Genomic DNA, 15719 nt, shown 5'->3' with positions numbered 1-15719 from the left:
GAAGGTTGTGCACAAACGGGGAAGCAGTTCAGGAAGGGGCGGGCGCTGAGCCAAGAACAAAGGCCAACTCAGGAACTCTCCTCAAATACCACATTCCTCCTGTGCTTTGCTCCTCTTATGCGTCTATGTTTTCCTTTTCTTATTAGAATTGATCAATGTATTGACGATTTTAAGAGTGCATCATGTAAGTGTGTAACATAATACATACGTATTTTATAGACGTATGCACCTGGCTGTATTTCTGCCGTGTCTTCCTTCCAACACCTGAGATGAACACCAACTTGCACTCCGGGAAAAGACACTGCGCTGTCTAGTGGCAGGTGGGGGGAATTGCAGGCACAAGGTCCTGGGAGATAAGCCCTTTTCAGACTCTGGCCTTCCCAATAAAAATGTATTTAAATGGCAGCCAATGTCACTTAGTTCCTCTCCAGTGGAAGGAAAGATAGTGTATCAACTCTTAGTTCTGCCAACAACCTTTGTCTTGATAGGAAAAGACTAGTACTAGGAGGTGGGAAAACACAGCTGTGTACATCTTCCAATAGCAGATAAAATGCTTAGAAAGGAGCAGCACTGATTCTTCAAGTAAGCAGGACCTGAGAATGAGGCAAGTGAGTGCTGGAAAGGGAAGAGTCTTTTTTTTTTTTCATTTTCTTGAATGGAAGGAAGCCAACTCCTTGGCATTCTCTCCTCTCCTCTTTCCATGAGCTGAAGTCTACCAATGACCTGGGAATCCCCCAGGGCCATTCTCTGGGCATCACATGCCGAAGGAGGAGCAGTGGGACAGGATGGACACAGATGGCACCCCTGTCCTCCAGTTCTCACACTCCAGGGCAACTAAGTAGAAAGTCATGGGAATGACCGTCTGTACAGATTAGTTGGTGGGAGCATCAGGGAGAAGAGCAGGGACGCATGAACAGAATATGTGACTATGTAGAAACCCTCTACACATGCAAAAATTCCCTGGGCCTTCCCTCCTATTCCTGGACCAACAAAGTCCTCTGTACCTACCCCTTCAATGCCTGCCTACTTCTCCTCCCCCAAACCTCCCACCCCTGCCTTCATCACAGCAGCCCTGATCCTCAATACCGGAAAGAGATGTCGGGGGGGATCTACTAGTAATAAGAACCACACTCAATGACCTGTCCTAACGTGTACTTTTTGCATTTGGGTATATGCAGAAGTGCCTTTGCTCCGGAGACACGCCCTGGTGGAGAAACAGGCAAGCTCCAGGTGAAACCCACTGAAACCTGGAAACAAAATCCTATCGGTGCATCTTACCTGTGAAAAGGGAGCTCAGGATCATTAACATGACCTGCTTGGCGAATGGTAACATTATCTGACTCTGAATGTTACTCTCATTTAGATTTCCCCGGCTGATAATGAAATTTGCTGGTCAGTTTTAAATGAGAGGCTTCACACATGTATGCAAATGTCAAAATTAGTTTACTCAGTAGCCTGAGAATCCATTTTAAAATGAGAAGAGTAAGAAAGAATAGGTTTTTTCCCTATAATAAAACCAAAAGACTTCTAAATTGTGTGCATCTCTGATTAAGTGTTTTATACTTATCTCTTTTCTGTATGATTGAAGTTTTTAATAAGAAGAAAATTCCCATAAATTCTTATCTACAGAAAAGATTTTATAAATAAAACCACCCAATAGCATATGCTTGCAATGAATATTAATGCCAAAAATAAATAATAATGATGATAATAGTTCTTTTTTTAAAAAAACTCCCTTTTGCATGAAGATCAAAAGAGCCCTTTAAAAGAACAACTGTAGCACTTTCACATGAAAAAGCTATCAGAATAAAGTTTTGTATTCTTGGTTCAACATATTACATATGACTATCAGTATTTTGGATGTTCTTTATGGCAAGAGGTTTAGAAAAAGCAGGCATTATTATTTTTAATTGAAGAACTGGTTCTTTCCATGCAAGCAGTATGAATCGTCGTCTTTTCTAACACTACTCAGATGAACTGTTTCTCTTTTAAAATCTAGACAAATTACAGACAACGGACATTATTTAGATTCTCAGTTTGCACTGGCATTTTTCAACATTTTTGCAAAATGCCTGAATCCTAAATAGCAGTGGAGCATAAGCATGAACTTAGAATAAGTAAACCTCCAAGTGCCATGCTCCCTGCTTTGCATGTGGTTGTCTTGGTGAAGTGTAGTCACTTGGTCCCAGAGAGTGTACATAAATGTCCTCTTGCTTTAGCCAAGGCATCTCCTTGTCTTACTGAATCACTGTTACTTGCACCTGATATCTGGAGAGCCCGCATTCTTTTTAAGTTTTGAAATTTTTAATAGATTTAATCACTTGTGCTTCAAAACAGTTATATCAATCTTAAACTTACATCCTCATCAAATGCCTCAGTTCTCTTTTCTTAAACATTTTTGGGGAAAGGTCTTTAGAAGCAGAATTTTATATGATCTCTTCATTTCTAATCCAGTTCCTTCTAATCTATTTTTAATTCATCAGACAGGCCTTCACCACACTATTGTCTGTGTCCATGGGCGATGCATATATGTACCTAAGTTCGTAAGTGGTTAATCTGTACCCATCTCCCACCCCCACCTTCCCTCTGAAGTCCGTCAGTCTGTTCTATGCTCCTGTGTCTCCGTGGAGACCCTTAATTCTTATGAGATTCACTATATTTTAAGTTGTCTAAATACAAAAATAATCAGATTTCCCTTTTTGAACTTTATCTGCATCTTGCATGAACTAAGTCGCTGACTTTGTTTGTTCTCTCCTCTCGTTCCCATTTTAACAACCTGAAGACAGCTTGGTGGATGATAATGCTGATGTTGGAACATCTGTATGAGAATCTCCAAATAACTGTCTTCTAATAAAGTTGTTATTGTTCGGGAAAATGTTTCCTTTGTTTCCTTTCCCCCCAGAGTTTCTAAGATGTAAGTCATTAGGCAGGGAATGTGCTTATGAATAAACATCTACATAGAGGAGGATGCTGCCTTTGACCAGGGACACATATTAGTATAAGTAAAGCCCTGGCAGGAGGATATGACAGATGAGCATATCTGAAAGCTGTCTTGGGAAACGGCTGTATTTGTTTATTAGGGTAGAACATGCTTATTTCAAGAATTCCCCGAAATAATGAACATGAGAATTATCTTGGGGCATTAGGCTTTGGCCAGTGTTCATGATGAGCTAGGACACATAACTGACCCCCACCCCCATCGCGGCCGAACATTTATATGTTCACAAACGTGGTTTAGCCACCTCTCCAATAGATGCCTGAAAACCCGGCCAAGTGTGGAGCTTCAGGGCTGAGACAAAGCCTTCCCCTTGTTTAAAGACCCCCTGAAATGCCGCTTCCTCCATAAAACCTTCCCTAACGAAGTGGAAATGGGAACCAGATGTTCTCCAACCTCACTACAAAGATAATCATATTTACTCTACAGCCCAAGATACCATCTAGGACCACGTCTGTGCAAACTGTTAATGCAGCAAAGTCGCTGAACATGCGGCTGGAAGGGAAGCTGGGATTCGGTGGAGCCTGAGGACCCCAGGGGCAGAAGCTGGGATGCTTTCTCTTTTCACCCATAGCATTCAGCGTGGAGTTGTTACATAAGAGGCGCTCAGGAGATACTCTTGAAAGGAATTTACTCCAATCCCATCCTTTTATTTAGCTTAAAAATGAGGCCCAGAGAGGACGAGGAGTCACAGAGGATTGGAACCAGCATTCCGACAGACTCTAAGGCTACTGCTGCAGCTTTCACGGTGGGCGGCCTCTGTTCCCTCCTCCGCCTTGTATCGTTGCTTAGTAGGTTCTGGGAAGCTGATGCCCGCATGCTGCTGCCACCCATAGGACAGAAGGCTCATGATGTCCAGCTGATGTCACAGAGCTTTTTTTAAAAACAGCTTAATTAAACACTATGACCTCCTTGGAGAGCAGCACAAAAAGAGAAATGATCTACAGTAGCACATAGATTGTGTAACGTCCCAGAGCAGGCTGTTCAAACTGGGGTCATTTTTATCTCTCCATCCTTTTATACACCCATTCTTCCTTCCATCCATCCATCCATCCTTCCTTCCATCCAACCTTCCTTCCTTCCTTCCTTCCTTCCTTCCTTCCTTCCTTCCTTCCTTCCTTCCTTCCTTCCTTCCTTCCTTCCTTCTTTCCATCCATTCATATCTATTGCCAAGCACAACTTGCTATAACCAAACATTGCTTCAAATGTTTTATATTTACATAGCCTTATTTAACCCTGACACAGATCTCGCAAAGGTCTTGCAGGTGAAGATTTTGAAGATAAAAGGGCAAAGCACCTTGCTCCTGGTCACAGAAGTTGGCAGGGTCAGGATTTCAGCCTTGGCCCAACTGATTCTAGAGCCCCTGTCCTAACACACTGTCCTCAGCTTCCTGAGTTGGGGGATATGACAAATGTCATGTTGTGACAAATGTCATGTGATGAAAAAGGCAACCAAGCAAATCAGGAAGATCCCCACAGAGTTCTTGGGAGGATAAAGGAGAATTATAGATGTGAAATGCCCTAGTACAGTTCCTGGAACATCTGTCAAGTGCAATTAATCTTACAAGGAACTTTCTAGGCTTGGGGAGAGAAGTTCACCTCTCCCCTCAAATTACATAAACAATATAGAATAATATTTCTCCTTTATCCCATGACTGAACATCATGGCTTTAGAAAGCAGCTGGGGAGGTGGGAGTTGTAATTGCCAAGAGTAAAGGAGGTGGGAAGGATGCACATTGGGAAGGACATCGCTGGGGAGGGAGGGGGTCATGGAAGACGGGACAGATGCTTCAGATGCACCAGCTCCGAATCATCTCCTGTGTCCCAGGTCTGGGCAAATGTGTATGGGTCCCATCCACACACAAAGGGCTTATGATTCAGCAAGTGGTTCGATTTAGTGAGTCATTTCTGGAAAAAGAAAATCCATACCATGGCATTAGTCCCTTGCCTGACATTTTTCTACCTCGTGAAACTAGGGTTGGGTTTTTCTCAAAATCCGTCTAGTTAATTTGAAGGGATAAACATCTAACTCAATGTTTTTGAACTTCTTAGTAGTGTTGCTATGCATGATTGCTCAACTGCTTCAATTTACCCAGAGGGTCATTTCAGTTGAATCCTTTGGCATGAGATGTCTAGAGGCTCACACAGAGCCATCCCTCCAGTCCTCATGGCCCTGGGCTACATTTGCGTTTGTAATGAAGATATATCCATTAATTAGGGGTCTGACCAACAAATAATGTGACTGGAAAAAGGATCAGGCACTGAACCAGACCAAGAAATATGTGGATGAGTTTAGGAAGAAAAACTGAAAAGGCAATTGCTTCATTAAAATGGCCAAGTTCCCATTTAAAACGTGCAGAGATGATAACAGGTAGACAAATTCTGCTGATGAAAATAAAAATTGTTCCAATCCAAAAAATTATGCCAAAAAAAGTAAAGAAATGAGAAGCTACACCCGAGTCACTCGTGCTGTTTACCTACTCCATCTGCCACACAGAAAAGCCCCTCCTGTGAGGACCTATAAATTCTGACAAAAATTACTGGTGGTGATTTGACATTGATTTGATATTTGATATAGACATGATTTAGATTTCCATTTTGACATCGATTTGATTGTGAAGTTAGTCTTGGACTTGTATTGACTCTGATTGGCCTTGTGTGGGAATGCTATTCTGTTTCTTCTGAACTAATGCAAATATAGAAATGAAGTCAGAAAAACATGCATTCTTGACTCAGGATCACATGTTCTGGGTTGTGTCGCTCTTTACTTCATTGAGGTATTCCATTCAGTTGTCCTTTAAATGATGTTCTCCTCCAGAGTCTTGATCAATAAAGTGTAGTTGCGTATACTACTTTCTTCTGGAAATGTATCTAGGATGTCATGTGACAGATACAGGTGCTCTAAATCTATCAATAAATACAGAGGAGACCCCAAAATGGCAACACAAGTTTGAGTTCAAGGTCACCTTGGGGTCAGTAAGAATGACCTATAGGACTACATCCAGAAGCAAGGGAATCAAAACATGGTCTGTCCTGGGCTGTCTTCCTCAAGACTTCCCCAAAACTTAACATGGGTTACGCTGACTTTTGATGTCACACAGGTCATCTGGACTTTTTTGAAATATCTTCTCTCAATCCTCCGCCTTCCTTCCCTTATAAAAGGAAGAAGGATGTATACATTTATTTTGAGATGTAAGAACAATTGTAAATAAACATTTTTTTTAAAAAATCCCACTGCTTTTATTCAGATATTTCTTTGACTTTCTAAAGAAAAGGCAGTTTCATTTTAGCAATGTTATGAGTAGTTTTGATTGCTTTAAGTCCTCAAGAGAGTCATATTTCTTGGTTTTGCTTGATTTAAAGAAATAGTAGAAAACATTCACATATTTTAAACAAATGAGATTTTTTGAAAAAAGACTTTGAATTCCTAAGACACTAAAAATTAAGCCTGGGACTACAAAGCACTGGGTTTTTATCTTCACAAATAACTAGTTATTTTTTCTAAGAACACCAGGTTATATCAGTGTTTTCAAACAATTTCTGCTTGATTTTGATCCATTTCTCTCTAATAAGCAAGGTATAAGCCTATTAGCATCACTGCCTGCCACAGCCAGCACAGCCTCGAGCTGAACACTGGCTATGGATGGCCCTGGCTGCCTGTTCATGTGCCTCCCTCCCCCTGTAAGTGGGATGTTTTTGCCCCATTATGAACATGAGAACACCAGGGCTAATCATGATAGCATCTGGGCCAGGTTACCAGGAACAGCTGGCAGGGCTGGGCTTCTCCTCCACCTCCAGCCGACCCTGGCATTGGCCTCAGACTGCTGGGCTCTCCTGACTCTGCCATGAGGGTGGACTAGCCCGTTCTGCCATGTAAGCACAGCACAGAGGGCTATACCATGCAGTATATCATACAGTGACCGCACTCTCCAAATACCATTGTGGGCAATGCTGTTCTCACCAGCTCCATTTTCCTCAGTTTTAAGCCCAAGGTTGCCTTTACTTCCAGCCAGCTCTCCAATGAGGTGTGAGTAGGACAGGCATATTATTAAATCTCCTCTAGGCCCATAATTTTGTAGTTGCTTCCTAATACACTATCTCTTGGAATTGCGGTAACTTTTGCCACCACTTTCCTATTGCTGGGTATGTTGGCTCTCCTTTTCCTCATTACAAATAAACTTGTAAATCACTGACCAATTTAGGTAAGATTCTCCAAAAAAGAATTATTGGGTCAAAGCATGTAAGTATGAACATTCTTCATATGTACTGGCAATGTTTTCTTGAAGACTTTGTTTAAAAACTAATTTTCATTCTTAACAGTGTAAAACCTAAAAAAAATTATTTTTCATAATGAAATTGAATCTCTGTTATTTCCTTGCTATCTTGCTATTTTCCCTATTACAAAATAGTATATAAGTGTAACAAAAGGTCAAATATATATAAAAAATAGGGTAAAACTTGAATATTTTTCATACATACAAGTAGACATACATGATGAGGTTGTTTAAAATTAACAAATTCTTTATTTTAAATAAGAAATGCAAACAGTATCCTGCCTCCACAGAGAGCTCATGGTTCCCATCGGCCCATGGGCTTCAGCTGGCCCCTGTGTGCTGTCTGCCGGCCATCCCACCATCAGGAAGCCATACATCTGAGCCAGAGGGTCTTGCATTCATTTATTTATGGTCTCAAACACAGAGCTGGACAGGGCCACGTGGCCCACACTCACATGGGTAAGAAACTTGCAAAGCTCACTTACTACCTCAATGGCAGAGCAGCTTGTCTGGACTATCACAGACACACTCATACAGAACCACAGCTGAGGACAACATACTTGGTTCTGTGATCATTTTATGGTTGAGCACCATGCTGTAACTCCAACTGGCCATGGGAAGAGCTGAGGACTGGACTTACTCTGGCTTCCCGTTCCCATGCCCATCCACAGAAGCTGCAGCCCACTGCTGCCTATGTATTTGGTGAAAACATTTAACATTAGTCAGGTGTGTCAATATTTGGGTTATGTAAAGGGTTGAAATTCATGGTCCATAAATGATCTTAGAAGTGCTTAAGAATCACAGGAAAAAGCATCTTCCAGACTCGGAGTCTCCTTAAGCTTAACAGCCCCAGCTTGAGAACACATATAAAACATGCCTGTATGTGTTCCTATAAAAAAGGTACACGATAAGGCAGAAAACAGGGTTCTCACAACAAGATGTAATAGTTTACACACAAGTGAAGGTTAAAAACAAATGAGTCCTAAACCAGAACCAAATGTAAACAGTTATCACCTCAGTCTTGCACTTCATTTACGTCGACTTTGCTGGGTCTCTAACTGCAGGGAAATGCTAACATCACTAGACCTTCAGTTCTATGAAAACAGCAGCGTTGCACTTTCAATGTTCTATTTTCAATGACGGTTAATTCAACATTGCAAAGTATAGAAGTTAAACGAGGCCAAGAATAATTAATAACGCCTCACAATTGCTGAAATCTGATTACACTGAGATAAGGGCAGGCCAAATTCTGCTCATACAAGTTTACACCTAAAGAACAAGGGAAGGAGAGGGAGAGAGAATAAAAAGGGAAGAAAACTTTAGATTAATGAATGTTTCCAGTTACTCCTCTAGATTTAATATAAACAAGGAAACAAAGAAATGGACTCAGGATCCCATTTGCACTGAGGGGTGGAAATTAATAAAACAGTTCCATCCTGAAAGAAAAACTAAAAATCGACTTCCATTTAGGAAGCTAATTTATGCACTCCGGAGTCCTCCTACAAGCTAAGCGGCACAGACTATCCCAGCAGGCGCAGAACAACAGATCTTGAACCCTGCTGTGTTTGTTCAAGAAGCAAGTTAAGCTATTCCTAACAGGAAACAAAACAGGCAGCTGGGCTATTAAGCAGGATCCTTGGCCACACTGTGAGGCCCTGGATGCATCAATTGCTTTTCAGAACAGGATTAGAAGTGTGGTTGCCTTTAACTCTGGTTTTGAGAAGACTGCTGTGCCTGCTCAGAATTCTCAGGCTGATATTAACTAATACCAGGCCAGCAACACATAAAGCACCTTCAAAACCTCAAACTCCAAAAGCATGTGAAAACAGCACAAAATGAAGGCAAGGGGTACCAGTGTGTGGAAAAATTAACCCACATAAACAGCCGATGAGTATTTTTGCCTTTCAGTATGCAAGGCCCCACTCTACAGTGATTAAGTTAACCACTGAGTGAATTTAGTTCCTACAGACAGAATCTACTCGAATGAATAGGCAACTTGAAAAATGGGCCTTTCTCCACACCCCCCCCACCCCCGCCCCGACCCCAACATATGACTATTGAATATGCATTTGCAATGGCTCTGGGTTAATTCTGCTATATTATTATAATAAAATGGGATTGCCTAGATATTTTTGTTGAAGTCAAGAAGTACCATGTAAAGAAAAAAAGGGCTAATCTTTCTCACATATGGATGTTTTTTTCATTATTGAATCAAAGGGCAATCAATACACTGGAGAAAGCTGTTCAATTTCCACCAAAAGGGATAGATCTGTGATGGCCTGAAGGCATTGGGTCTGCACACTACATGATTTTTAACCAACATTTCAGGATGCTGCATATGTATTTGCTTAAAACATTTAACATTGATCAGGTATGTCAACATTTGGGTTATAGAAAGGGTTGAAATTCATGGCCCATAAATGATCTTAGAGGTGCTTGAGAATCACAGGAAAAAGCAAAACAAAACCATTTGTTTTCAAACTATTATCCCAGAAAATAGTCATAAAGGGCTAGGAGATAAGTTTTGAAAGACTCTCAAAATATTAGACTCATGAAAACCGTAACTATAGACAGTATTCATCAGTGGCTGCTATGTGTAAGAAGGACACCCAAATAGGACAGTTTTAGTTGTAGATCAGCAAAGAGATTAAAATAAGCATGTTTATAGAGACATAACAATTTAAAATATTTATAGAGAAAACAGTTGCAGATGATACAAGATGGCACAAATGCAGACACCATATGGTCCAATGTATGCACTCATGACCTTGTGTGAGAAGCAGGCCAAAGATGAAGCAGCTGGAGATGCTTCCCTCTTACCCCAGAACAACAAACTCCTGAGTTTGGAAGGGCTCATTATAATCATGTCCACGGATGGGTGAAATCTACAGGTAATGTCAAAAATGTTTGGGAGAAATCCCTCAAAACAATTGTCTTTTGAAGCATTTGCTTTGTTTTGTGGGGTGTCAAACTCAATCAGCATGTCTTTCTGACTCATGTAAAGGGAGCAGTCGGGTAATACACAGAGTTTCTAACAAAATAGGAGGAGTCCGGCATACCTTCTGGCCTCTTTTCTCATCTCCTGATTATCATCAGGCTTGAGTCAGAACCACAGAACACTGCAGAGGTCCCAGACCCCCCCATCACATAAGACTGTTCACTTGACCTGCTCTAGAGCATCCTTGGACAAGCAAATAGTCACAGGAACTCTAAATTTTGTGAGTGTCCAGCATATGTCAAACTCTGTGCTAGGCACAAGTGAAAGAAGTAACTCTCAAAACCGCAAAGTTAGTCTCATTTCTGTTAAATAAACAAGAATCCTAAGGCTTAGAGAGCTCAAGTTACTTGCTCATGGTCACAAGTGAATGAAGGTGGGAATGGAGCCCACCATCTTTCTTTGCTGGGTAAGTGCAAGACAACCTATGTGAGGGAAATTGATGCTTGTAAGAACCTCATCTTTCCAGTAAAGGACTCTGCAAGCGTCACTGAGGTAACTCTGGGGAGGGCAAGGAGGGTGTGAGGGGCCAGGATGCTCAGACATGACCAATGGATACTGGTGGTCCTGAAGGAGGATGCCTTCCATCGCAGTGGGCCTGCAGTCAATGGCCCTCTCCTTCCAGCCCAGATACCCAGAGGTTTATATTCCATCTCCTCCAAAGAGCTGAATTGCTCAAAAACTACCCCAAAGTGTTCTGAAACCATTTCATGCAGGGTTCTTAATAATTTTTAATATTATTGTAACAGAGAAGACAATTCGTAGGTGAGGGATAGGAGGAAAAGCTATTTCATGTTATATAGGGCTGCAGAACAAGGCCCTTGGGTGGCCCAACATCTTTTGGAGACAGGGAAGCCACTGGGCATCTTCCTTGATTCTGAACTTTCTATGATCACAATAACGTGCTTCCCTTCACAGGGCAGGGGGTGTGAGTCAACACATGACAACAGAAGAAAGAGTTCAGTGGACTAAGTGCTGTTGAAGAATCAGATGTCCCAGCAACAACTGTTCTTACCATATCCTGCGTTGGTTTGTTTTGAACTTTGTTTAAACTTCCATGGCTGATGGCAATTCAAATTCACGAGGAATCTTCTACAACAGAATCCTTTTGTATATGGATCAGTGGAAAGTTGATGAACAAATGCCAGTAAGTTGGGGCCAGTCCATTTTTAGGCACTGAATTTATTAAATCCCTTTACAAAGAAATTTCAAATGTGGGCAATTAAGAAAGCGTGACCTATCAAAGATGCTAAGCCTTCCAGATACTCTGGAATTCTGACCATATATTTATCCTGGAAGTGGTTGCTCTACTCAAATACTTTTAACTTTTAATGAAGTGTTCAGTCCTTTTGTGATGGCACTGGAGTGTAATCAAACATCACCACAAGCCAAGTCACACACTAGCATGTCTCGCCTTGTTTAAATATTCAAATACATTTGAGCAATTGTGTAATGATTTCTAGGCCTCTGGTTGTCCATATGGTCTGAACAGACTGTCTTTTGTAGAGCAGTTGTGCCATCTCTCTCAATGAGGGGAAACCAAATTATCTCTGCTCCAAACTGGAGAGTCAGGGAGGCACTGCTGAAATTTCAGACTGGCACCCTTCCTCAACTCCTGAAACAAAACCATCCTTCATTGGGCCCCCAGAAATCACTGTGTCTCCTGGAAATCCTGCTCAGGTTTGTGAAATAGACAAGAACAAGGCAGCAGGCATCATGTGATATGTTTTCTGCCATAACTGTCCTTAGGATACAATGACATGCCATGGGGACGAAACAGCAAAGCCAGCACTGCAACCACATGGAATCTTTCTGGACAGAGAACATTCTAGATGGTGGATCCAGGTCATCTCAGACAGACAATGAGGACCAGTGAAAGGGTCTGGCCATTGCTAAGCGCTCTGTTCTAATGTTCTCTGGGTGGTATGGGTGACGAGACAAGAGAAGGAGTTTTGGGTTTTGCAGCTAGTAAAACCCAGGGGAGTTTGCAGAGATTTGGCTTCAGAGCCCAGAATCTAAACTTGATCACTGGGCCTTACTAATTATTCACATGATCTGACTCTCTAGGAAAGTACCCCAGGGAAGATCTGGAATGCGATGCTTGGAGGAATGTGCCAAACTTTACCCTTGACCTATTATTTGAGAATTCTTAGCAAAATGGGCAGAGATTTGCCCCCAAACCACTGGCCACTATAGGGTTCTTTGGTGGGACTAACTTGGCAGGGAGACAGGGGACAGAATCTTCTACAACAGAATCCTTTTGTATATGGATCAGTGGAAAGTTGATGAACAAATGCCAGTAAGTTGGGGCCAGTCCATTTTTAGGCACTGAATTTATTAAATCCCTTTACAAAGAAATTTCAAATGTGGGCAATTAAGAAAGCGTGACCTATCAAAGATGCTAAGCCTTCCAGATACTCTGGAATTCTGACCATATATTTATCCTGGAAGTGGTTGCTCTACTCAAATACTTTTAACTTTTAATGAAGTGTTCAGTCCTTTTGTGATGGCACTGGAGTGTAATCAAACATCACCACAAGCCAAGTCACACACTAGCATGTCTCGCCTTGTTTAAATATTCAAATACATTTGAGCAATTGTGTAATGATTTCTAGGCCTCTGGTTGTCCATATGGTCTGAACAGACTGTCTTTTGTAGAGCAGTTGTGCCATCTCTCTCAATGAGGGGAAACCAAATTATCTCTGCTCCAAACTGGAGAGTCAGGGAGGCACTGCTGAAATTTCAGACTGGCACCCTTCCTCAACTCCTGAAACAAAACCATCCTTCATTGGGCCCCCAGAAATCACTGTGTCTCCTGGAAATCCTGCTCAGGTTTGTGAAATAGACAAGAACAAGGCAGCAGGCATCATGTGATATGTTTTCTGCCATAACTGTCCTTAGGATACAATGCCATGCCATGGGGACGAAACAGCAAAGCCAGCACTGCAACCACATGGAATCTTTCTGGACAGAGAACATTCTAGATGGTGGATCCAGGTCATCTCAGACAGACAATGAGGACCAGTGAAAGGGTCTGGCCATTGCTAAGCGCTCTGTTCTAATGTTCTCTGGGTGGTATGGGTGACAAGACAAGAGAAGGAGTTTTGGGTTTTGCAACTAGTAAAACCCAGGGGAGTTTGCAGAGATTTGGCTTCAGAGCCCAGAATCTAAACTTGATCACTGGGCCTTACTAATTATTCACATGATCTGACTCTCTAGGAAAGTACCCCAGGGAAGATCTGGAATGCAATGCTTGAAGGAATGTGCCAAACTTTACCCTTGACCTATTATTTGAGAATTCTTAGCAAAATGATCGGGCAGAGATTTGCCCCCAAACCACTGGCCACTATAGGGTTCTTTGGTGGGACTAACTTGGCAGGGAGACAGGGGACAGCTGACTCGGTTGGCCTTTTTGCTCCTGTCCAACTCCAGGCTGCTGAAGTTGTAAGAGGAAAACCATTTCACTGGTCACGAACAGTGCTGAGCGCACAAGACCATGGAGGGCATGCACAGCTCGTGAGCTCTGGGGATGACTGGAATGCGATGGAAAAGAGTTTACCTTTTGTGCCTGAGGGAGCTGAAAAATAAGGGGAAAACAAAACAAAAAGAAAAAAAGCAATCATTATATAAGAAGTGAAGATTAACTGTAAAACTGTTCAGCTGCATTGGCAAATGAAAAGACCATAATTGGGAGAAAAAGAGGAAAATAAAACTAAAGCCAAGTCATTTCCCAAAATAAAGCTTCAGTGCTGATTATTGCATCTGCTGTCTGAATCTGTAGTGTCAACAGAGAGTCTGTGAGCAGGCATTTTGGGAATCGCCATGCCCAGGCAGTTTGGTAACCTCCCTGCAAAGCTGGACATGAGGTTCTGTCCAGGAGCCCAAAACACACACACTTCCAAGACCCAATCCCTTCTTCCTGTAGCCATCAGTTCCCACTGGAGGGGGGCTCACCAGACACATTTGTGGTTGGGAGAGGGGAGGGAGCAAGAGCTATTGGTCTCTAGTGGTTACAGATCAGGGTTTAGAATTATCTGGGCCACGTGTTGATTGTACCAAAGTTGAGAAACCCTGTTGTACATAAAGGTAAGACCGTTAGAAGTAGGTTATGCTTTGAAAGCCCATTTTCTTACTTTGTGGCACATTAACCGTTCCCTTTATTGGTGGTTGAGGAAGCATGCACAAGAATTTGTGCTTTTGAAGTAAAGCTGATATTCTTAGAACAACAAAAAGGCAGTCAGTCAATGCATAATATCCGGCATAATCACTTTCCCAATGGCACAGGCAAGGAACTGAAGTCACAGACATGCAAAAAGATGAACATTTACAAGATGTATTTGTCTATTTTTCTACATTGACACTATCAGGCTTAATGCCACAGTATTTGTGACATTATAGTACACAGTGTTTCAAAAAGCATTTTTCTATTCTGGAGTGGAATTAGTGTTATCTGCATATAAATACCAAATCTAAGAATTCATTTTTAAGACAAACTTCTTTCTTAGAGATTAACATTTATTGACTATGAACTCGTCATCAGGCACTGTATTAAGCCCTTTCTTTCTATTATCAAATAAAATCATAGAAACTCAATAGTAGGTACTCATATTATCCCCATTTTACAAATGACAAATAAAATGGAAATTAGAAGTTATGTAATTGTACAATGTCCCATAGATAATAAATTACAAAGCTAGATTGCCTGTCTTTAAAACACACAAATTCAACACAACTCCTACATTAACAAAGACCCCAAACACTTAAAAATTATGACCACAGACTTTTCTCTCTCTAGAGTTCAATATGTTTTTTTAATTGATTTTGAGAAAGAGAGGAAGGGAGAGGGATAGAGAGATAGAAACATTAATGATGAGAGAAAATCATTGATCAGCTGCCTCCTGCACACCTCCGTCTGGGGATCCAGCCCGAAACCCAGGCATGTGCCCTGACCGGAAATCAAACCGTGATCTCTTGGTTCCTGGGTCAACAACCAATCACTGAGCCACACCAGTTGGGCCTCTAATGTTTATAATATCATAAATACGAGGAAATGCAAGACAACTAAACCAGACATCATAGGGCCCCCATTTGCATCTTCTTTCCCCCCATTCTTTTTGCCTTTGGAAGAACGCTCTCTCTTCCCATGCACCAAGACCAGGGCTTTCTTCAACCCACCCTACAGCCCTGACCCTGTAGAGGAGCCCAGCAGAGGGCAGAAGGATAAATCCAGACCAACAAGATGCCTCAGGTCTCAGAGACTTCTCCAGGATGCGGAAGAATGCCCATGAAGGGCAGAACTCAACCTCTCCAACATGTATTTTTCAAGCAACTTTATCCTGAAAGGTCTTCCAATTTAAGAAGACAGGAATACCAGCATGCTTTTTGGATTCTTTCCTCCCAGTTATGGCTGTGACTATGCAAAAGGAAGTTCACGAGTTCTTCCAGTGCTTCTCAA

The 15719-nt window shown here is 41.8% G+C and overlaps 1 protein-coding gene across 1 annotated transcript in view; it reads right to left on the bottom strand.

The window, feature by feature from the left end:
• The window catches only part of LOC102239827 (voltage-dependent calcium channel subunit alpha-2/delta-3), a gene marked incomplete at its 5' end in the record, with an annotated part of 304116 nt that overhangs the window by 231038 nt on the left and 57359 nt on the right, over positions 1-15719 (bottom strand). Inside the window, one exon of the mRNA XM_005868430.2 lies at positions 13824-13841. Within this exon, the coding sequence (XP_005868492.1) occupies positions 13824-13841 (18 nt within the window). The remainder of the gene's footprint in view (positions 1-13823; positions 13842-15719) is intronic.

This window comes from Myotis brandtii, unplaced genomic scaffold (assembly GCF_000412655.1).
Source record: "Myotis brandtii unplaced genomic scaffold, ASM41265v1 scaffold268, whole genome shotgun sequence".
In the NCBI taxonomy this organism is placed as follows: Eukaryota; Metazoa; Chordata; class Mammalia; order Chiroptera; family Vespertilionidae; genus Myotis; species Myotis brandtii.
The sequence above is the reverse complement of the archived record's forward strand: the minus strand, read 5'-3'. Positions and strand labels throughout refer to the sequence as shown.